The 22,875-nt window shown below is 35.9% G+C and overlaps 1 protein-coding gene across 2 annotated transcripts in view; it reads right to left on the bottom strand.

Annotated features, from left to right (window-relative positions):
• LOC134531453 (sialin-like) overlaps positions 1–15,053 on the bottom strand; it is a 62,612-nt gene extending 47,559 nt beyond the window's left edge. The window contains exons 1-4 of one of the 2 annotated variants that reach the window (XM_063367164.1): positions 14,982–15,053; positions 4,307–4,515; positions 2,302–2,535; positions 65–152 (exon numbers count right to left, since the gene is read on the bottom strand). In XM_063367164.1, coding sequence (XP_063223234.1) covers positions 65–152; positions 2,302–2,535; positions 4,307–4,515; positions 14,982–15,021 — 571 coding nt within the window. In that variant the 5' untranslated portion in view covers positions 15,022–15,053. The remainder of the gene's footprint in view (positions 1–64; positions 153–2,301; positions 2,536–4,306; positions 4,516–14,981) is intronic. The other variant, XM_063367165.1, reaches the window with a different exon arrangement.
• Positions 15,054–22,875: the final 7,822 nt, after the last annotated feature.

Consider the following 22,875-nt stretch of genomic DNA (forward strand, 5'->3'; position numbering starts at 1 on the left):
CAAACAAATTTTTAATTTTTAGTGACATACCCTTTAATTACATACACATGTAAGTAATACTCACCAGACAATGTAAGTCCTCCGAGCTGTTGTCTTTCTTGGGGTGGAAACCATGTTGAACACATGGCCATGTGTATAGGTTGCACAGGACCCTGTAACATTAATAATAGATCTCAAAATAGTGCCAGTAAACTTTCCTCTCTAAAAACATCAAATCATAACGCGAATTCATGACTTCTGCTGTTTTTTTATCAGGAAGAAGTATAGTTTATTTTAGGATAGTGCATTTACATATATTACAACATTCTGAAACCACCCAACTGTACTACCAGAGTTAGCTGTAGTGTAACTTTCCTACGTCAGAACAAAAGACTGCGAGCTGTTTGTTGGCAAAAGTAGCCGCTCATATACGCATGGTTGTGTAGACCTGGTCCCAAAAGAAAACCTTTAAAGAGACTGACGTAACAACTAAAAACTAAAAACACAATCCTTTTACTTTGCAGTATATAGTTATTGTCCTCTCTCTCCTAGTTTGGTTACGAGAGATATGTAAGCAACATATTTTTTTTTGTTCATGATTTGAAATAAATTCATTCAATTTATAAAACAGTGTATAATGTTTGCAAATAGTTTTATTGGTTTAATAACGTTTGTAAATAGTTTTATCAGTTTATAAATGTTTATTTAAAAAGTATGTGTTATACGTTTTTTGACGTGACAACGTCTAATAAATCGATGAACGCCGGCTGCACGCACGAAAAAGTGTCCCACTACGGATGTCCCACTACGGATGTATTCTGTTTGGTCATTGTACGCATGCGTGGCATCTCTCTTCATGCTCATTGTACGCATGCGTGGCATCTCTCTTCCACTCGATTGGAACAACCATGGATTTGACTTTTCAATCATATTTTCGTCGTTTGAATTATTAATATTATGTAATTTAACGATCGTCCACCGATTTTCAGCACAATCGGTACGGTTATTTAAAAGTAATGTTGAAAATTCAAATACGTTTTGAACCAACAATGGTGTTTTACAGTTACACATAATAATTCAAATTACACCCGGGATCTTTTGCACAATGTTTTAAAAAATATTGTAACACGATATAAATAAGTTTGGTGTATTTGGGATGCGTATTTGTTATAAAATCGTGTTAATATTATACCCCTACCGTGAACAAGGTTTTATAAATAATTTATATAACATTGGAAACTACATAATCTTAGTATGGCCTTGTGGGCGTGTGGTTAGCGTACCTAACTGGTAAATTAAGGTTGTCGGTTCGAAGCCCGTCAGCTGCGTAATTTTTTTTGTACTTGTAAAAATAAATATGGCACACGCAACATTTCAAAAGAAATATATTAGAATTAATGAATGCAAATAAAAGTAAATTTATTAATTCAATTGCACATTTCATTTCACTCCTTTGTATCCATACAAAATAGTGATAATTCAATAAAAGTGATTCAATTGTATTCATAAAAGTATGCAGAGGTAGATTTTATGATGAAAAAGAATGAAAAATTAAAAAAAAAATCGTCCTCAAAGAATATAATATTTTTAATGCCTAAATGGTTTGGTTGCAAAAACCTATTACGGCTCAGTCTCAGGCCGAATATGATATTTCCTTTTCTTCTGGATCAATCATTTCATCAATGTTTTGTTATGACGTTGTCACGTTAAACTATCGTCCGTAAACCGACTTTACAGAAAACCAATTTTTTTTTCAATTAAACGTTTGTTTAAGGGTCTGTTATAAACATAACAAAGATATTTTTTTTTTTAATTTTGAATCAATTTTAAAAAAAAGTTTACAAAGAACAGTTATGTTAACCATTGTGATTCTGGAATCACAATAGTGCGACGGACGCGACGTACAGGACGCGATGCGACAGTAAAATATCGCGTTATTGTAAAAATGTGGTTTTTACTAGCATTACAAAATAATATACATATATACACATACATATATATATATATGTGTGTGTGTGTACATAAAGTATTTATGGCAATTACATATGCGCCACACATATAACAGCTTTCAATGTTTACGATATTTCAATGACAAATTTTGTAAACAAAACTTTCAAAAAATTAATAATAAAATCCAATGCACCAGTCAAACCATAATTCGAAAACAAAATTCTGGCGCTAATTTCTCGAGGTCGCACCCGCGAACCGATGGAAATAGACAGTCTCGCGAATCGGGAAGCCCGCGACGTCACAGTTGCGTGCAACGTGACTGGTTCGCGTCCGTCGCGCCGTTGTGGTTCCGGCTCTGACGCGGACTCTGACCCCGAACAGGCCGCTGACGACCTGGGACACGATGAGCGCGTTGACGCTCCACCGCGCCGTCACGGGCAGCAGCAGGAACACGGCGGCCGACGCGAAGATGCAGACGGCGAAGGTCCGCTTGGGGCTCCACAGCTCGGCGACGCGCGCGCCCACCATGCACGAGACCAGCATGCCGTAGCCGGACGCCGTCAGCACGTAGCTCTGCGTCACCTCGTCCCAGGCGAACTCGCCCGTCTGCGACCCATCCCCAACCCCCCCTTCAAGCATCGCACTCGTCTGTGCAGCAAACTGCCTGTAGTCTGTTTCACGCTTAGCTCTGTTTCACACCCGAGTTTAACTAGGTCACTTGAAATTACAGCACACAGACAAGCCTCTAATGCACACCAACACGACATTACATCACGTCAGTTGGCCGATCTAACTGGTGGGGAGCTTCACTCCCCCGCCGAATTAGGTACACGTAACTTTTATAGAATTACACAACCTGCCAGCGCACACACAGGCCCGTGTGCCAAACTTATCCCACAAGACACGCACCCCCGCCGTCGATTCAAGTGATTCTTCACCAGTGTGGGGTGCACCTGATTAACTATGCACTTAGCGAGTTATAGAAACTTCTGTTTCTGGCCTCGCCCACACTTACTGCCCCGGATGGCAATATGATGAATCGGCGAGTAAACTGCCTATAGTCTTGTTTCACGCTTAGCTCTGTTTCACAGAGTAAAAAAGTGAACACTGTTCCCAGATTGATGCTACCCGGGTGTTAAAATTATGCCTAGTTTGTATACCATCGTTAATCATAAAAAGTTTTGATATATTTTATAATTTTACTATTTTATGATTTTTATAAGACCACAAAATAGTGTCTTCTGAAGTATTATTACAGTTGTAGTCATTCTGGCTGAAAAAAATAATTTCACGTGGAAACTATGTCACTATTAATAACAAGGCATTCCATGAAAGTATGTACAATGCTGAAAAGAGCCAAACTTCTTAAAATGAAATGAAATAATCAAAATTTTAACAAAAATTGTTGAACCAAGATAGCGTCTTTTAATTGCATATCCTTAGAAATAAATATATATATATATATATATGTACAATAAAAATTTTGTTCAGCCCCAACTTCAAATACGCACACCACACGAGAGAAGTACTTTAGAACATTAGGTCGTACAGAAGTTTTCAACTAATTTTGTGGTGATGGACCTGCAACCGAAGTTCGACGGTCAAACTCAGACTCATTCGGTATTCCTGCGGCCACACTATCGGGATTCGGCGAATTCTCGCGTAGTCGTAACAAATATGGCGAAGTAGTTCGTAAATTCGCGATGTACGCGTATTCGGGTGAACACGAACGCCTGTCGCGACGCTTTCGGTGAGTTTGTGCGCATCAAGGGAATTTGTCGAGTCGAACTTCGTTCGCGTGGCTACATTTCACTACTTCAGTTGCAGAGCAGACTTATACTACGCGCGAATCATCGCCCGAAAAACCGCAGGCGCGGAAAGCGATTTGGTTCGACTCCCACGTGGACAAAGAACACCGTCAATAATGTTCGCAGGCTTTCACGGCCATTTGTCTGAAGTAGCTTGGCTTCTGGGTTGTAGCCGCGTCCTTGGCGAATAATTCACCGATGTTTCGGTCGACATTGCAGTCGCCATCGTCAGGGAGCAGTAGGTAACTGCTCCCTGAAGTAGCTTGGCTTCTGGGTTGTAGCCGCGTCCTTGGCAAATAATTCACCGATGTTTCGGTCGACATTGCAGTCGCCATCATCAGGGAGCAGTTACCTACTTCTCCCTGATGATGTCGACTGCAATGTCGACCGAAACAATCGGTGAATTATTCGCCAAGGACGCGGCTACAACCCAGAAGCCAAGCTAAAAGAACACCGTCGATGTCCGAACACGAGGTATCGCGACAACCCAACACGAATAGCGTGGCCGCGGCGTGGAGTTGGGGACGAACGTCGGAGAGCGCGACGGGGCGGGGCGGGGCGGGGCCTACCGGCGCGCCGCTCGAGGTGTGGTTGTCGTGGGAGACGCCGCCGGCGGGGCAGGTGTCCGGGTCGTCCTCGCCCGCCGCGCCGCTGTCGTTGCTGCGCGCCATGGCCGTTATGGCGACCGCCAGCGACGCCCGCAGGACGAGGTTGAGGAACGCGCCCAGAGTCAGCACCGCGGCGAACACGTACCTGGCGGGCACGTAGCAGCCCTGCCCTGGAACCACACGACAGGGCGCCGCGCCGCGGTCACGCAGCTTTCTGTGCGTGCACACACACACGCGCGCGCGCGATACGCGTCACCAATATCTGTCGAAACCAAACCTCTCGCCACTGCGGACGTTCCAGTGTTCCCAGTTTTCCGCCAGCTAAATGCTTCAGGTGTAGTCATGTAAACATCGGGACTATGTTATATTTGGACGTGAATAAGGGTCGCTTGCAGAGTCAGGTAAGTAAAATCTAAACAAAAGTTTTTCAGGTTAATCAAATGGAAAAATACTTTACTTTCCCTCAAGTCACGACTCTGAAAACCGGCCTAGGTCTTTAAAATTGCTTCTTTATTGGGAGGCAATTGAAAAAAACGAATAATAGCAAAATCTGGGGATACAGTTTGGTGTTGCAGCTAAATATCTATCATCTCCATCCAACATTTAATTACACCACTAGATAGCTGAAGGATCAAAGGATTCGTTACGCTAAGTGAGGACTGTGACGCATCGCGCACGGTGGAGGGGGAAGCGCCGTTATTTTGAGGTCATGTTGCTGCGTTTCGAGATTTCCATTTAGTATAACTTTTGACTAGGAGAAGCTACGACGTTCGTTTAGTTTTAAATCGTCAGCTCTCGTCCAAATATAACGATTGCATATATAAAACATTAGTTTAAAATAGTTACAGTGAATATATATATATGATGTTAAAATAAAATATATAATGTCGGCCTATACACGTCAAAAAGCCAAATCCAAATACAGAGATCGTATACGGTTGTAAAGATCTTCCCAAAAGCAATCGAATGATACCCATAAAACATGACCGAGTGAAGCAGTGCCGGGAACGTAAAAGAATGAATGCGGCCGAGCGGATCAACGACTGTGTCAGTACATCTGCACCTGGGGCGGTTGAAATTATGCAAGTGGATGATGAAATCGCTTCTATATCGACGCCGGACTGTGTAGGCATCGATTGTTTACGATCGTCGATTATGAAGAAACATTGGGCAGCAGCTAGTGCACGTTCCACTACGTTTGTTAACAATCCATTCGGACATAAATGTGATGTGTGTGATCCTCTATGGTTTCTGCGCACCTTGAACCCAACAAAAGAAAAAACACTTACCGCTGATTAATAATACTTTCTCCGAAGAGCCAGTGGCTGACTTTAGTGGTACGTGTTAGAAATCAATGGACTCGGACAAAGCGTATTTTATATTTTGTATAGAAAATATTACCTGTTACGTGCTCGTATTCACGTACAACACACGGCCGTGTCCATGACACAGCCACATCCCATTTGTTATTGAATTGCAAGCGGATGCCTCATCATCATCAGTTGACTGTTGACCGCGGTAGAGAGCAGACGTGTCGGCCGGTGCTCCGTTCAAATGCGAAGTATCGTGAAAGTGTAAAAAAAGTATTTAAACGGTTTATTCTTAAATTTTCGTCAGGTAAATAATCACTTAACAATGACAAATGAGTTGGAAGTGTGTGGTAAATGTCTAATGTGTCTGGAGGCGGCGAATGTGAAAGACATTATTAAATTCTCAGGGATTTGTGAAAATAACTTTCATCTTCAGTGCACATCTATGAAAACGGCAGAAAACTTAAGAAAGCTTGGATTGAAGAAAGACACCTGGTAATGTGAGAAGTGCAAAGCCTTTAAGGTAAGTAATATTGATCCGGTTGTTGGTGTGAAACTTTTAATGGAACAAGTGGCTGAAATCCACCGCCAGTTACCGGCTCTCCAAAATGTTGTTCAAAAAATAGAATCCTTGGAAAACAGTGTCAAATTTATATCTGAAAAGTTCGAGGAATTTCGTGCTACTACAAAAATAATTCAAGAAAAAAATTAGAAAAAATTCCAATTAAAAAAAACTATAGAAATAAATGGGTTTTTAAAAAAATCTGTCAACGAGCTAGAAGAAAGAGTTAACGAACTTGAACAATACAGTAGAAACATTAACATTGAAATTGTTGGAATGACAGACAAGAGGCGAAAACTGTATTGCTGTAGTAGGCGAAATCGCTAAGGCTCTTGGCACTGACGTGGGCGACAAGGAGTCGAAGTTGCTCGGGGGGGGGGGGGGGGGCAGAAAAGTATCCAATCGGAATGGTTACCATTCCGTAAATTAAACATCCTTATGTGCCCAGAGCATTCCGGAATGGTTACCATTCAGGATTTACTGACAAATATCGTATAATTGCAAATCCTGAAAAGTATCCACTGTATGAATGGTTACCATTCCGGCTTTTACTGCAAATGTGCAGCTATAAAAAATCCGGACAAGTGTCCGCAGTGTGAATGGTTACCATTTCCGGATCGGATGGTTTTCCGTGTTCGTCTGCAAAATACGGAAAAGTATCCGCTGTCGGAATGGTAACCATTCCAGTTTTGTGTGCGTAGATATAAAAGTAGCTCCTAAAATCCTGAATGGTTACCATTCCGGTTTTCCTTGCAAATGCGCTTAATTTAAAAATACTGAAAATTTCCCGCAGTGTGAATGGTTAGATACCATTCCGGTTTTATTTGACAATGCACTTACTTTGAAAATCTGAAAAATGCCCGCCGCATGAATGGTTACCATTCCCGTTTTCGCCGCTGTTGCACATATCTTAATAATCCTGAAAATTATCCATTCGGAAAAGTATCCGCTGAGAGCGTGCAGTTGACTCATTTACCCGTTGCTAGATGGCAGCAGAGTTATCTGTACACGAGAGATGGCGTGCACAAAATATTTGCATATGAATTTATGATAAAATATAATTTATTTGCTTTTAGAAAGAATAACTGGATAATGTTAACTGGAAAAAAAAATATTTAGTGTGAACAATATTTTTTTGTAAAATATCTCTAAAAATGTATTTTGATTTACGGGACTGGACTTGTCTGTATCCTAAAAACACACAATTAAAAACATTGTACGTATTATAATTTAATTTTTAATTTTTTATATTTCAGAAATAATAGGCCTGTGTTGCAGCCGCGTCAAAGGCCAAGATATCACCTTCGGCGCTGTTACAACCCAAAAGCCAAGCAACTCCAAATAGTTATTTTACCTATGTCCTTGGAATAAACTGATAATGGAGGTAATTGTGTTCATAAGATAACATTAACCTTGATTTCAGACTAAGGTCTACAAATTTAAGTGTAAGGCTATTTATTACAACCCTGGGGATGGATAGGCCATGCCGCGTACGTGTCCGCGAAAAAAAAACACACCTACTCTGAATTATTTTACAAATATTAGGTGAATATATTAATATGATAATGAAATTTATAACAACTCCTACACTATAGTATTTTTATCTTTATCATGAAACACTTCATACCTTACAACAACAATATGCAATAACGAGATTTATTGAAATTCCAGTAATTCATATTTCATGGAATTTACGTGCGTAAATAACATTTATTAAGTGGTTTACGTTATTTTGAAAACCTAAAGTCCTCTTTTGATGCTCAGTGTATACTAACTCTAAAAAACTTTTCGAAGAATCTGTTTTTTTTATTCTAGTTTTTAAGAACTATGAACTTTAACTGATTCTTTTTACACTTTTTTTATACAAAAAAGTAAAGTTTTTAATTTTTTTCAAAAAATGTTTGAAAAAATAATTTATTGATATATAAACTGATTATTAATGTGATATTGCTATTGTAACGTTTTAATCAGTTAAATATGCAATATCAGTTAAACGTTAGTACATCTTGCGTTATGATAACAGCTAATGAAGTATGCGCGTCTTATTTGTAGGCTACCTAATTATTACAATGTTCCAATTCCACACAAAATATTTAACGTGTTAAGTTAATAATGTAGAAAAATATTTCTCATATACATATTGTATGCACTTCACATGTCACGTAAGAACAAAAATAATATTAAATATTGATATGAAGCCAATATTCTTGTCTTTAATAATCAATAAATATTTGGAATCTTTTTAACATTCTTTTTTACAGTAACTATATATCAGATCAAAAAAAAATTATTTTTGTATAAAATCGTCGCTACTAATAAGAAATAGATAAATTTAGTAATATCACAGTTACTAAAAAAATACGCACAAAAATCAACCATTGTTTTTTTTTAAATTATATATATGTGTATATATAAAACCTTTTCCATATTATTTTATGTTCGTAACAAGATATCTATATTGATCTACGACACATCAAATTTAAAAATTTACTTTAAACTTTAAAATTTAGCAAAAACTTTAAATTCATGTTTGGGTAACATACAAAGAAATTGGAGTTGACTCAAAAAGATTAAAATATATTTTATAAATTTATATTTTGTAACGCGTATAAAATATTTTATGACTAATTATGAACACATCCTTGTCCGATGTGGGACTTTAACCATGAACCTAAGACTAAAAGAAAAATATACTGGTCCCAAAATCACGGAGACAAGTCAGGGGCAGTGTCATTGACTAATTTTATATTTTGGAGATCTTAGTAAATGAGTATAAGAATAAACCTTTTTAAGCTTTAAAAGTATACGTGAACGTTAAATTTAGAGGAATCGTGTATCGGTTAGCTATAGATTCTGATTCGAGGCAAATATTCGAGTAAAGTGGATTCGACGCATCACTTATGAAAAAGTACTTTTGTTTATTTATTTATTTATTTTAGTTTATTGGATTATTTTATGTGGCATAATTACGGCTTGTCTTCCACCCAACCACGTTACGGCTTTACAAAGTTCATACAAATTATTGATCTAACAAAATTTACAAAACAAACTAAGTTAACCTAAATAAACCAATAACCAATAAAATTAAAACAAACTTACAAATACAATACAAACAAAATGAAAAATTACTAGCAAGTACAAAAAATTATTATAATTAAAAACTTAAAAGATGCTCAAAGTGATTTAACGTAGCCTATAAGATATTTAATAATTAACAATAAAAATAGACATTATTACAGACTAAATTCATTAAAAAAGAAAAATATATATTTTTTAATTTACATAATACTATGATTTATCTACAATAATATTGTGTTGTTATATCACTTTTAATAACACTAACAAAATACATAAAATATACTAAAAACACTAATACACCTAATAATATTTAACACATATTCGGGTCATTCTACAGAGAAGGTGCCATTCCGGTATGATTTTTGTTCGAAAGTAAATTTAGGCCAGTGAAGCTGAAATTTTTTTTCCATACTTTTGTGAACATTCCTTATGCCTCTATACTACCAGTCATATTAATTCTCTATGCAATTGTTTTTAAAGTAATATTGTTAATAGCACTTTTGAACGGAGGAGACCAGTAAGTAACGGAGGAGACAAAATCTTGTTATGGAGCAGAGCATTTTTTAATGGCGGTGAGGAAGTAGTGTGCTTGAATATAAAGAAACAATAGTACTTAAAACAGACCCTTTTAATTAAAATATAAAAAAATATAATATATCTTTGTTTGAAATACCTCAATTTAAAATAAGTATGCTACATACATTAACTATTACAAAAATGTTTAACCTTAACAGAGAAGAAAAAATTTAGTTTACTAATAAGAAAGGAACATTTAGCACTGGCTAAAAACTAATTAAAACTAGTAATCTTGATATTTCAGCAGTTATATAAATGCTTTGCATAAAAGTAACTTTTGTAAAACAACTGCAGTAAATAAATTGCACTGTACATTTAATTTACAGTGTTCATGTTCAACCAGACCTAGTTCAAGTTCTTAAACACAGACATATCTCCAAAGAAATATTGTCCACGATTGTTCACTGATAGCAATTGTAACACTTTTATAATGTCACTTCCATCTACAACAGAAACATCATCAGTCTCAGGAAACACAAACATTCCACCAGAGGATTTCTGCATAAACTTGACAGAAAATTCATGGAATGAGGGTGCTGTTCATAGCCAAAACTTGAATCCCAGATGTTGCATTTTGAAGGCAGTGAAGAAGAGTTTCAAAATCTGGGATATCGGTCCCTGTTGCCACCAGCTGGTCAGCTGTCCGTTTTAAAGCCACTCCTATGCCATCTGGCGCTCCTTTGCCATGACCACTTTCAGAGAAATGCCATTCTATTATCTCACAATCCAAAATGTTTAACAAGTAATTACTGATCAAATGAAACACTTTCCTGTTCCTATATTGGGGTTGTAAGGCCATCACTAACAAAGTGAACTACTTTTAAAACATTACACAAAAGTTTTGATTTCTTGTAACACAGGATTCAAATGAGCACAGATAGCAACAGAATCGTGTCTCAGATTGTCATAAAATGTGCAAAATTATAGTGACTTTGGTAATTTTCCCTCTGAATTAGCAATGTATACCACTATTGTGTGCATAGATACTTGTGGTTTTGAACTTCCAAAGTGAGCTGATTGAATTTCATTTGCATATTTACATGCATAATTTTCAGAGAAATCCATGTGTATAAGAATTTCTTTTTCAGAAAGACTCTTCTTTATTGCATCTAAGGTTTTGTACTGATGAGTGATATTAGTACAATGTTGCATGTATCGATCAACACTATTCAACAAAGTATTAGCTAGGCCTCTCTTTGAACATTTCAGTTCTTCTTTGATGGTCCGCTGGCAAAGTTTTTCTTCATTTTTTATAGTCACTTTCACCTTTTTCTTCACCCATTTCTGAACAGATGTTTCCTCATTGTTAAATTCCTTGAAATACACTTCTTTGTTTTTGCAACTTTGACACTTTCTTTCCATACATTCCTCACTTTCAGATTTGCAGCACAGTGACATAACAACAGCTTTTGGGTCATTTACATTAATCATGTTTAGTTTGTGCAGTTTCTTTACCAAATAGGCAACATTTTCATGTATCATACACTGGCATGTATATCTGTCTTAGCCTTTGGTACAAGAATCCAGAATGGGCGGTATGTACAAAAAGTAGCATATGAAAGTTTTATGCTGGAATGACATTCAATAAAATTTTTGTACAAATTCATTAAGGTGTCATTGAGAAACCTCTTCTGTTTCTTTTTTTTTATTTTTTGTTATGGTATCCTTTTTCCTGGAAGACAATCGACTGGACTCGTCTGTTTCCAAAAAATTAGCAACCAATTTTTGTTTGTTAATGTTGCCTATTTTTGTAGTACAGTATTACCAAAATGTCTCATTCCTTGTGGTACCATTTTACGAGAAGTTAGGCATTTAAGCTGCTCGAGACATACTTTTTTACTATGTTCCCAGATAGTCTATGCAAAAATTCTCGTTTCTTCTTTAGCTCTTTTTCTTCACTAAAAGCACCTTTGATTTGATGTGTCCCAACTTCGCCAAAAATCAGTTTCCTACGAATTTGTGATGAAACCTTATGTCCTTTTAAAAGTTTTCTTATCTTAGTTTGTTTTGTTCTATTTCTTGTAACAAATTTCTTATTTGTATTCCTATAGAGCCGCTTCCTGTACTTCTCACACTGTTTTTTTTTTTTTCATTTCTGCAACTTTTCTTTCTAGTTTTGTAATTTTGTCTTGAAGTTTCCTTTTGTTTCGCCTTCTTTTCTGCTTTTCAATTGCTGAACGCTGAATACTGTTACCATTCTGGATGTTCTGCACAGGGTTAGGTGGAGGCGAGTTTATATCCAGTTTCCAACATTTTTTCTTCTCCTTTATTATGTTCCTATGTTTCTGTGCTTTCTCTCTTCAGAGTTTTCTAATCTTTCTTTGTTCACGATCACTCATTTTGCTTCTAGCATTTTTGATCTTCCAACATTTAACACGTTCATGATATCTTTGTTGTTCCTTTTCCTTCATTTATTCATATTTTTGTGGATCTTTTCTTATCCTTACTCTATACCGCCTCATCCATTCATTTGCTTCAATAGTACTAAATTTTGCACTTTTTTTCCGTACACCTGTCATTTTCAATCAGCCTAAAATAAGTACACAAAATTATTTTAAAGAAGTTCATCCAAATACTTTAAACATACAGACCAGTTGAAATAAATGGGACTTTGCTACCTTTGCTATACAAGGTTGTATTGTTTAAGTACAAGCAGTCATTAAATACGAATGCATATAAACTATTTCACAGGTTCTTATCTTTCTTGATTCTCTTTTACAAGTACTTTTTCTAAAGCGGTTATACACAACACATTTAGATATGCAAACACTTTATTTATTTCCACCATCTCTAATAATCCAGTTAATGTAGCAAATGTAGAAAAAAAATTTAAATTACTGTACAGTTCAACTAACTGTAAATTGCCTAGTTTTTTACATATTGTATTTTAAGAAAAGGACAACGTAGATCTACTACATAAATCAAAACATATCCTCCATTACAACAATGATATCCTCCGTTACACTACCTGTGTAATGGAGGAGACATCTATGGAGGAGACAGCAGACAAGTTTTCTTTTTTCTATGTTTTTATATTTTAGTTTAGGAACTTAATTTTTACATTTAATTACTGTGGGTGATCAACACTATCTGCCACAGTGTACTATATAATACAAAATAAGTAATTTACAACTATATGTTATGAACAGTAAAGACACAATGCTGAAAACCACTTACCAATATTTTACAGTGATTATAAAGTATCACCTTGCTTAGTGCATTGCAGCAGCTTTTGCTCTCAAAACTTCATTATGGCTTCCTTTCCCTCCTTTTTAAAATAAACACCACACCACCTATGCACTCTGGTGAGAATTATTGCAACTTAACATATGAGTAACGGAGGAGACACACTGGTTGTGGGACACAATTCCAAATTTTTTCTAAATAATAAAATTAATTATTTGAAAAACAACAAACATATCAATGGAAGTATTACATTTTCTAGAATTCATAGTACTTGAAAAATTTTGTGATAATGTACATAATATTACAAAATTCATCGAATTTATTCTGAGAACTGTATGGTGGGACATGTAACGGAGGATACTAACAACAACTTATTTGTGGAAAAAATCAATAAAATAAAACTTTTCAATGAATATTTTTCCTTTATATGCTTAGTATGTTTTGAAGTAATGCATTACCATGTACACAATTTCATTTTTAACAATATTTCTTTTACATTTTTGGTTGGACATAATATATCACCTTTTTTCACACATATTCAACCACACACGTCACTGAAACTACAGCTAAAGCTGTGCATGGGAGTTTAGTAAGAAACTGAATAATGCTTTCTCAAACATTGAAAGATAATTTTGAAGCCTGATTGACTCAGGTAGTTCATTTCAGGAACGTACAGTAGCCAGAGAAAATAGTTTGCGTATGTAGCTGCCTTGTGTTATGAAATGAACAAAGACCATTTTCTCTGAGAACGTGTCTCTGTGCCGTGTCAATAATCGAGGTATTGAAACATGTCAGCAAGACAATATTCTTAAATTTCAATACAAACGGATAAGCTTTTATTCAAGATTTTCTTTCGTTGGTTTGATTAATAGACGCTTGACCATCTATTGTCGTTTGTGAAGTTGGGTTAGAACACTGGTAAAGGAATAATATTTTTTAAAAAAAGCCCTGCTTTATATGCATGCGTTTGTCACTACTTCATACTTAAGGAATATTAATCCTCACTGAATTTACCTCACATCACTTTAAATTCATCACGGAATGTTTTTCTATTCCAAACATTCGTTATAACAGGTATTTGCTGAAGCGAACAGTGGTGATCAGTAAATTAACTCAGTGACGAATGAATAATTGAATAAGCGAGGGAATGAATGAATCAATGAAAGAATGAATGATTGACAGAGTGTGCTAAACGTCTCGTTGGCTTTGGGGTCAGTAGAGATGATGGTAGGGGTGGAGATCAGAGTGTAGAATTGACGGAATGAACAGTTGGAGGAAATTGGAGTACCCTGAGAATCCCCACCTGCTTACGACAACGTGCGCCACGTTTACCCATTAAGGAAAAAAATCCTGGAAGATCGCCCCCGTCAGGAATCGAAACCCGGATCGCTTCGACGAGGGGCGAGTAACCCGAGCGGGGCTTCTAGCTCGGTGGTATTTTCCTGTGAAGCATCCATATGTCCCTCCCAATGGCGAGCCCAGGCCTTGCAGTAGCCTGGGCCATTAACTTTTCCAGGGCACTAGTACCTTACCGGGGGATCTGGGTAGTATATCGTAGACTAGCCTCCTAATAATAAAGGCAAGAGAAGTTAAAAATAATAACTTCTTGAAAACTTAACCGATTGGGATGTTCTTTCTAAAAAATATTATTCTCGGGTTAGTTTTCTTAATGACGATAATAAAGTTCCGGTGAAATTGCAACATAATATGGGGCAATAAATTCTTAGAAATTTTTTTATATGAATTCAAGAAAACTCAATTGAAACCGAATGGTATTCACTTTAAATTATATGCGGATAGAAATGAAATTATTCCTTCAGAGAAACTATGCAACAAGGAGCATATAAAAGAAAATGGCCGGCGCGGGGCTCTGGGCCGTTGGTCGGCTTGTCCTGCCTTGGAGCCGCCGCTGGTCCTTCCTTACCTTCTGCGGCCTCCTCTTTCTTCTTGTCCCCCGCCGCCATGACTAAGAATCAGGTCTGGCCCTGTTCAGGCCATATACAGTCGCGCTGGGATGGGACACAGAAGCAATCCGTTAACTATTGTGCTGTGATAAGATAGTGGAATATCGCCACCACCCGAACGCAAGGTCTAGTGCAAGCTATACGGCGATACTTGAGTCGCAGTTTCGTTAGATGTAAATGATAAGTTACTGATAACTAACCTTGTGGTTTTACTGACTAATTTCTTTTGAAAAAAATTAATGATCGATCATGTAGCTTATGTTGAATGCTATCCAACCGAAATGATGTCACATAAATGTGGTCAGGTTCTTATTTCTAACCAACATTATTTCGCCGGTAAAGCTTGCCATTCCAAAATCTCGTAGTAGACATAAACCAGAAAAAATTTCCCTTTGGCACAGCGTAGAACCTATTTCTTCTGAAAATGTTTTGGAAACTTCTATAAACTTCTGGAACATTTTATGAACTTATCCTGTATGCTCTCCAATGTTCCAAAATGATCGATTAAACATTTTCTCATATTCCATGTAGCGAAAATGTTTTGAATGTTTTGAACTAAATGCATCCAGCATTGAATATCTTTGAAGGAATTTCGTATTATACCTACTAAAGAAGTTATGAATTTCTTCTGAACACCAGACACCATTTTTTATCCCTTACACTAATACGTAGGCCTACGTGGTCGTAAAAAAACTGATTTTCACAAACGCTTAATATAATATTAAGATTGTTTAAAATAAATTCAAATTTAATAGTACGGAAGTTTAGAATCTTTTTTATTTCAAGCCCTTTTTTTAACGGTAGTAGTTCGTCTCATCAAAATTTGTTTCAACGAAAGGTTTTTAGATAATGTTTAGGAGTTTTGTCTTTCAAGCCTTTATTATTCCATAAAAATTTACTTTAAACAAAAATGTTAGACAATATTTCGAAAGTTAAACAAAAATAAGAATGGATTCGATAGTATACATGGTACGGAAGTATTATTTATTTTTTTATCGCAACCCCCGGTTTTTTTTAACCCTTTACAGTAATGGTTCGTCTTATCAAAAATTGTTTCAGACCAAAGTTTTAGATAATTTATAGTGTATTTACATTTAATTGTTATAAATTGTATAGTTTACCCAAAAAGAGAATTATGTTTTTTATTTGTCCTTTAACATCTAATGTTTCCACCCTTTGCAGCAATGGTTTGTCTTATCGACAATATTGTTTCAGACAAACGTTTTAGATAAAAAAAATATAAGGTTTTCAAACAATTTGAACGGATCTGATGGGCTGCCTTCTAAGGAAATCGTTAATTTTTTTCCTCCAACCCCTGTTTTATCTACCCTTGTATTTATGGTTGGTATTATCAAAAATGTATTAAGACAACAATTTTTGGTATTACTCTTGCGAGTTAAAACTATTTATTTTACGATGTTTTGGGGTTTATGAACCACAAATTTTGGTCCATGGACCAAAAAAAACATAAAAAACGAAAAAAATATATAAAAATTTTCCGAATGTTGCAACAATGAGGTAGTCGTTCTTCGAAATCTTCTTAATTATATATATATTGTTTTAAGATCTGCCATTATCTTAAGGCACAATACCGTGATAAGATTATAGGCTGTGAATGAAGCAAAAGATTGTAGGTACTGCGCAAATTCGCGTTATGTAATGATAAATTCGAGGTTTTCTATTATTGTTTCAATCTCCGCATAGTGTGCTAATACTAGCAGCCTAATATGTTTTTTTCTATGACAGTTAATGAAATTGACGTAGTAATATGTAAATGTATGTCCGGGACATGGCGCTGGCACGAGGAGCCAGGAGCCGATAGCCATCTTAGATTTTGACGTCACGGCGGCCATCTTGGATGACCTTGACCTTTGACCTTCAAAAATTGCCAAAATTGATCGAAATTTGTCAAAATTTGTCCCAAATTCGCCAAAATTACCCGTTTAATGGGAAAAAAATTCCCTCCGAAAAATCTCAAAAAATTTGTTAGTTCGAAAATTAGAATTTTGAAAACCTCAAAATACTTTTTGCCTTATAAAGAACACAAAATCCTAAAACGGCTTATGCATCCATGTATACAGCCTCCGAAAAGCCGTTTCTAGGAAATAGGATGACATGACCTCCATATTTAATTATGACGTCACCGTTGCGAATTATGTTACGGTCATCATCTTGAAAATCTATATTTATTATCCGATTTTAATGAAAAAATGCTAAAATTTGTAAAAAAAATTAAATATAATAAAATTTTCATTAAAATATTTAAAAAATACAGTTGCAATTACCGTTAAGGCCGCCATCTTGAAAATCCGTAATTTTTATGTTAGAAAATCGGGAAAAATTTAAAAATTCTTAAAAAAACTAATCGAACGATATTTAATGATAAAAATTTAATAAAAGAATATTTAAAAATTGATAATAAATTGTACACTTACGCGATGGAGCTCGGAGTCCTCGGTTCAAACCCAGCGAGGGCAAAAATAAATGACGTCAGGTCCTTCTTCTACAGAAGCCACCGGCATCGTTAAGGCCGCCATCTTGAAAATCCATTATTTTAATGCTAGAAATTCCGAAAAAATTCTAAAAAAATATTTAAAAGATTGCCTACTTCAAATGTTTAGTAACTTAAACGATTTCGGTCCTCGGTTCGATTTCCGGCGAGAGTAAACAAGTAACTTATTAATATATTTAAAAAATTCTCAATAAAAAGTATTAAAAACATCTTTCGCCACATCCGAAATTTTGAATTATGCCACCACTGTATCAATTATCGTTACGGATGCCATCTTGAAAATCTTTATTATCAGATTTTAATGAAAAAAGTTCACAATTCATCAAAAAAAATAATTTATTAATATACTGATTGATTAGATCGATTCCCGTCCTTTGTTCGATCCCTGGGCGATGCAAAAAAAAATATTTTTATGTAAAAAATTAATATTTCAATAAATCTCATTCAAAATTCTTAAAGAGGTTTTAAATCCTTTACTAACAGCCTCCAGTAAGCCGTTATGACCACCATATTGGAAATTTGTATATATTTACCCATAAATTTATATACAAATCCTCAAATTCATAAAAAAAATCACTCATTAATTTTCATATTGAATCGATACTTGGTTCGATCCTTGAAGGAAGCAAAATTTTAAGAAAAATAATTAAAAATAGCTCAAAAAAGGCAGGTTCGAAAATAAAACACCGCATGTTCTTTTACAAACGTAATATTTATTACATAATTTCAATTGTACAACAGGAACATTTGCGAAAGCCACCGATCTTATAAACATTTAGACCTGCATATGCGTGTAATGACTAATTCTTAGCTCCAACTGGTTTATACTAGACAGAGACCAGCCAAAACCTTTACTGACATAGTCCTCTTCTTGACAGAGTTTCTGGACACCGTGTTTAACAGTTTGCTTCACATCGTCTGAACTGTAAATTACTGCAGCCGATGTGTTGAATGCGCACTTCTTCACTTTGTCATCGAATGGATACGGCTTTCCATATATACAGTCCAACCACATGTTATATTAAATGAACCATTTGTTGCTGATTGATTATGTCCTGTCTGATATCATCAAGAAAAGTGCAAATGTCTTTCGACTCATTTAACATATTTAGATAATAGTAGTCTTTAAACAGGGGTGCCCACAAGGGGGGGGTAACGACGCAGACTGCGTCATTAAAATTTCAGGGGGGGGGGGTTATTAAAAGACGAGAAAAATGTATATATTATTTACATAATTATAGCTTCTAATGTGAAAATACGTTTATGGTGCTTTGATAATTGAAAGGGATCTTGTAAATCAAATTGGCAACCCCGCACTTTCCTCAACAAAAGCAGTTTGGCATCTGTCGGTTCAGGATGGAAATATTATCTGATATGACCAAAATTATTATTATAAAATCAGTTTTAATTAATGCAAAATGTGATAAAATATAATACTAAAAAATTATAATATTATAAAATAATTGAGTAAATCATTGAGAAAATGGCATAAAAAATTTCGGGGGGGGGGGGCGCATCATTAGGTTAGGGGGGGGTGAGTCATAGTGTTTAGGGGGGGTGGGCACCTCTGCTTTAAATGGTCCACGAAATGCAGATTGTGCCAAGTAGAACTCATTATCATTCACTTGTAATTCACCGAACACAGTCTTAGGTTTAGTTTCATGTTCAGACGTCATAACAACCGGTTGCTGCACATTGGTTTTATTACTTGTACGCTTACGAGTATCCAATCTAAAGCGAGGAGTCGAACTTTCTGCAGGTAGTTCAGCAGTAGGCACACTGACTTCACGTTTACATTTTTTTTTTTTTTTCGCAGGTCGTCGCAAACTATCAATACGTGTAAACCAAACATGACACTGATCGCAGCGAAACTTCATACGAGGATTCTTCATGCATTTACTCCGCTCATGTCTTCGTACATCATGGGAAAATGCGAACGACATATCGCAGTAGCTGCACGGGTGTCTAGTTGATGAATACGAACCTTTCAGACCCGAACCAAATGATGTTGTTGTAGCAGTTGTACCAATTACCGGTGTACAGCAGTCCTACTAATATTATAAACGCGAAAGTTTGTAAGTATGGATGGATGGATGTTTGTTACTCTTTCACGTAAAAACTACTGAATGGATTTGAATGAAATTTGGCCTACAGCTAGATTATAACCTGGATTAACACATAGACGCCATATTAATATGAAATTCCATCCCTAAGGGAGTTAAAAAGTGATAATTTCATTTTATAACAGAAAAAATCATAAGTCATAGACATACAAATAGTGAGTGTCATTTCTCTTTGTCTGACACACGATCATACACATAGTAAGGTCTGGCAAATTCATATTTTTCTCCGTGGTGAAACCAATACGCTTAGTGGAGCTCGCAGCGGCTAGCAAAATAAAGGCGCTAATAACAGTTTTGTTAACTTCGTCAATAGATAGAGTTGCCTTGTATTTTAAACGCACCATTTTTGATGCGGTTGTCATGTCTTTAATTTTCGTTTGTTTCTGCCGTATGCGTTCCTATACCATTCGTCCGATTGCGATGAAATTTTGGTGATTTGTTATGCGCATTCCCATGAAGGTTACTGATACGGTATAAATATTTTTCAATAGTTGTAGCACGAATCGTGTCAAAAAATGTGTTATTTCATTTTATATAGCGGCACTTCGTCTGTTTATGTTGTATAAGTGCGCACGCATGACACAATTTATTTAAATATAAAAGAGAAACAGAGATAGGGTGATATATATATAGAGTGAGATAGAGACGGAGAGGTAAGTTGGTATAGAGCGAGGTATAGAGAATGAAATGGGTTAGATAAAGAGATATACCTATAGATGTATAGAGAGACAGAGATAGAGTGATATATATAGAGTGAGATAGAGAAGGAGAGATAAGTTGAGATAGAGCGAGGTATAGAGAATTAAATGGGTTAGATAAAGAGATACCTATAGATCTATAGATTTATTAGAGACATATATATAAAAGAGATATAGTGGGAAGTATATATGTAGATATAAAGTGATAAATATAGATAGAGAGATACATAGTTGTATATAGATGTAGATAGAGATAAATATAGGTATATAGAGAGATGGATAGATGATTTGTATATGTGGAACTACTTCAAACATATTACAAAACAAAACTGAACGAGGCATTGCAATGCAGGCCGAGCATTAGCTAGATAATGGAATCTTTTCAATATTAGTAAGGTCTTATTTTTCAGCTTTTTTCTATACTGCTTTATAAAGTCTAAATTACATACAGAGCAGGTAAATAACTATAAACTGGCAGAACAACGTCTGTCGGGATCTGAAAGTGATATACGTAAATCAATTTTCACACTTGACATTCAAATTAAGAAGACCATTACTAATAACACCCTGTGTTCAGCCCGGGAAACGCCGGTTATTGCCGCTAGTATATAATAGTTCCTCCGGGGACAGGCGCAGGCGCGAGGTACTCGTGCCGAGCCACATCTCTGATTGTGACGTCACGGCGGCCATCTTGGATGAGTGTGACGACCTTTGACCTTTTATCTTGAACTTTGACCTTGACCCCGGCGGCCATATTAGATCCGCCATCTTGGATCCGCCATATTGGATCCTCCATCTTTAAATCGAGCGCCCCACTCACCCATGATAAAATTTTTGTCATGGTCGCCATATTGATTTTTTTCTGTTCCGCTGGAGGCCGCCATTTTGGATGCCGTCGACTTAGTTTCTGTTGTTTGTTCCTAGAGAGTGCCAGCATCGCTCTTGATTTTTCTTCTGTTCCACTGGAGGCCGCCATCATGGATACCGTCGACTTTGTTTCTGCTGTTTGTTCCTAGAGAGCGCCAGCGTCGCTCTGTCTCATCACATAAGGTCGATGTTCCATTACCTACCATAGCTATTATGGTAGGTAATTTAATTTTTTATGCAAAATACATTGGAAGCACTGTGATTCGAACCATCGCAGCTCTGATCTCTAGGTTGGAAAACATACGCCTTTAATCGCACGGCCATCGAGACATTTACTAGACTGAGAATTAAATTATGTATATATAAAAATAACATACATATTCGGACTTGTAATTTTTTTTTAATTTGAAGTAATAATATCATCACCTGTTCGAGACAAAACCACCATCTTGTATTAAGACGTAACTGTTGCAATTATCGTTATGGTCACCATATTGAAAATCTGTAATTTTAATGCTAGTAATTCCGAAAAAATTTCAATTTTTTTTTAAAAATTGTCTTCTTCAAATGTTTAGTTATTGAAACGATTTCGGTCCTCGGTTCGATTTCCTGCGAGAGTAAACCAGTATTTAAAAAATTCTCAATAAAAAGTAATAAAAACATCTTACACCACTCCCATCGTTTTGAATTATGTCACCACTTGTATCAATTATTGTGAAAGGCACCATATTGAAAATCTTTATTTATTATCCGATTTAATGAAAAAAAGTTCAAAATTCACCAAAAAGTTTACTTATTAGAATACTGATTGATTAGATCAATTACCGTTCTTGGTTCAAAACCGGTAAGAGAAAAAAAATAATGATAAAAACAACAGATCCTTCTCCACAGAAGCCACCTACAGACTGACCTCACACCACCAATACCAAGGTATATATATCGTCAACTGATATGACAACATGTCCGCCACATTGTCTTCGTCCTCTGGAGGCCACCATCTTGTTCTCGTCTGCTGGAAGACACCATCTTGTGTGTGTACTCATCTTACTATCATTACCATCATGCTAGTTTTATTCTAACCCGCTAGAGTGCAGTAATCATTTATTATTACTGAGGTGCCCGCCATCTTGAAATTTGGGCACCATCTTGGAATCGTGTAATTATTTAGCTAGAAATTCGGGAAAAAAAATTCATTAAATAAATCACTTATTAATTTACATATTGAATCGATGGATTCCTGTCCTCGGTTCGATTCTTGACCAGTGACAGGTGTAACTAAATATTAAATATATTTAATATTTTGTTTTCCATTACATTTCGTGGAATTTATTAATCATTCACTCTACGAAAAACAACTCAAGACAACATACCTGACCAACGAATTAAATACAGTGCCGCTATGCCTTACATGAAAGTCTAATTTTACGATAATCTGAATAACCTATAAACCGTTCATGTACAAAGCCGCACATACAGGCCTAGTGTCTCCGGACCATGAGACCGAGTCATGACAATATCAGACGTATAGGCTAGTCATTTCCGGAACTCATGACAATGTAGCATTGCAGGACAGTGCCTTCCTCAATTTTTCTTTTAAGTTTTTATGAATAATATGTTTTAACAGTAATACAGTAAGTAAGTTGTTTAAATAATT

This window comes from Bacillus rossius, chromosome 3, assembly GCF_032445375.1.
Source record: "Bacillus rossius redtenbacheri isolate Brsri chromosome 3, Brsri_v3, whole genome shotgun sequence".
In the NCBI taxonomy this organism is placed as follows: Eukaryota; Metazoa; Arthropoda; class Insecta; order Phasmatodea; family Bacillidae; genus Bacillus; species Bacillus rossius.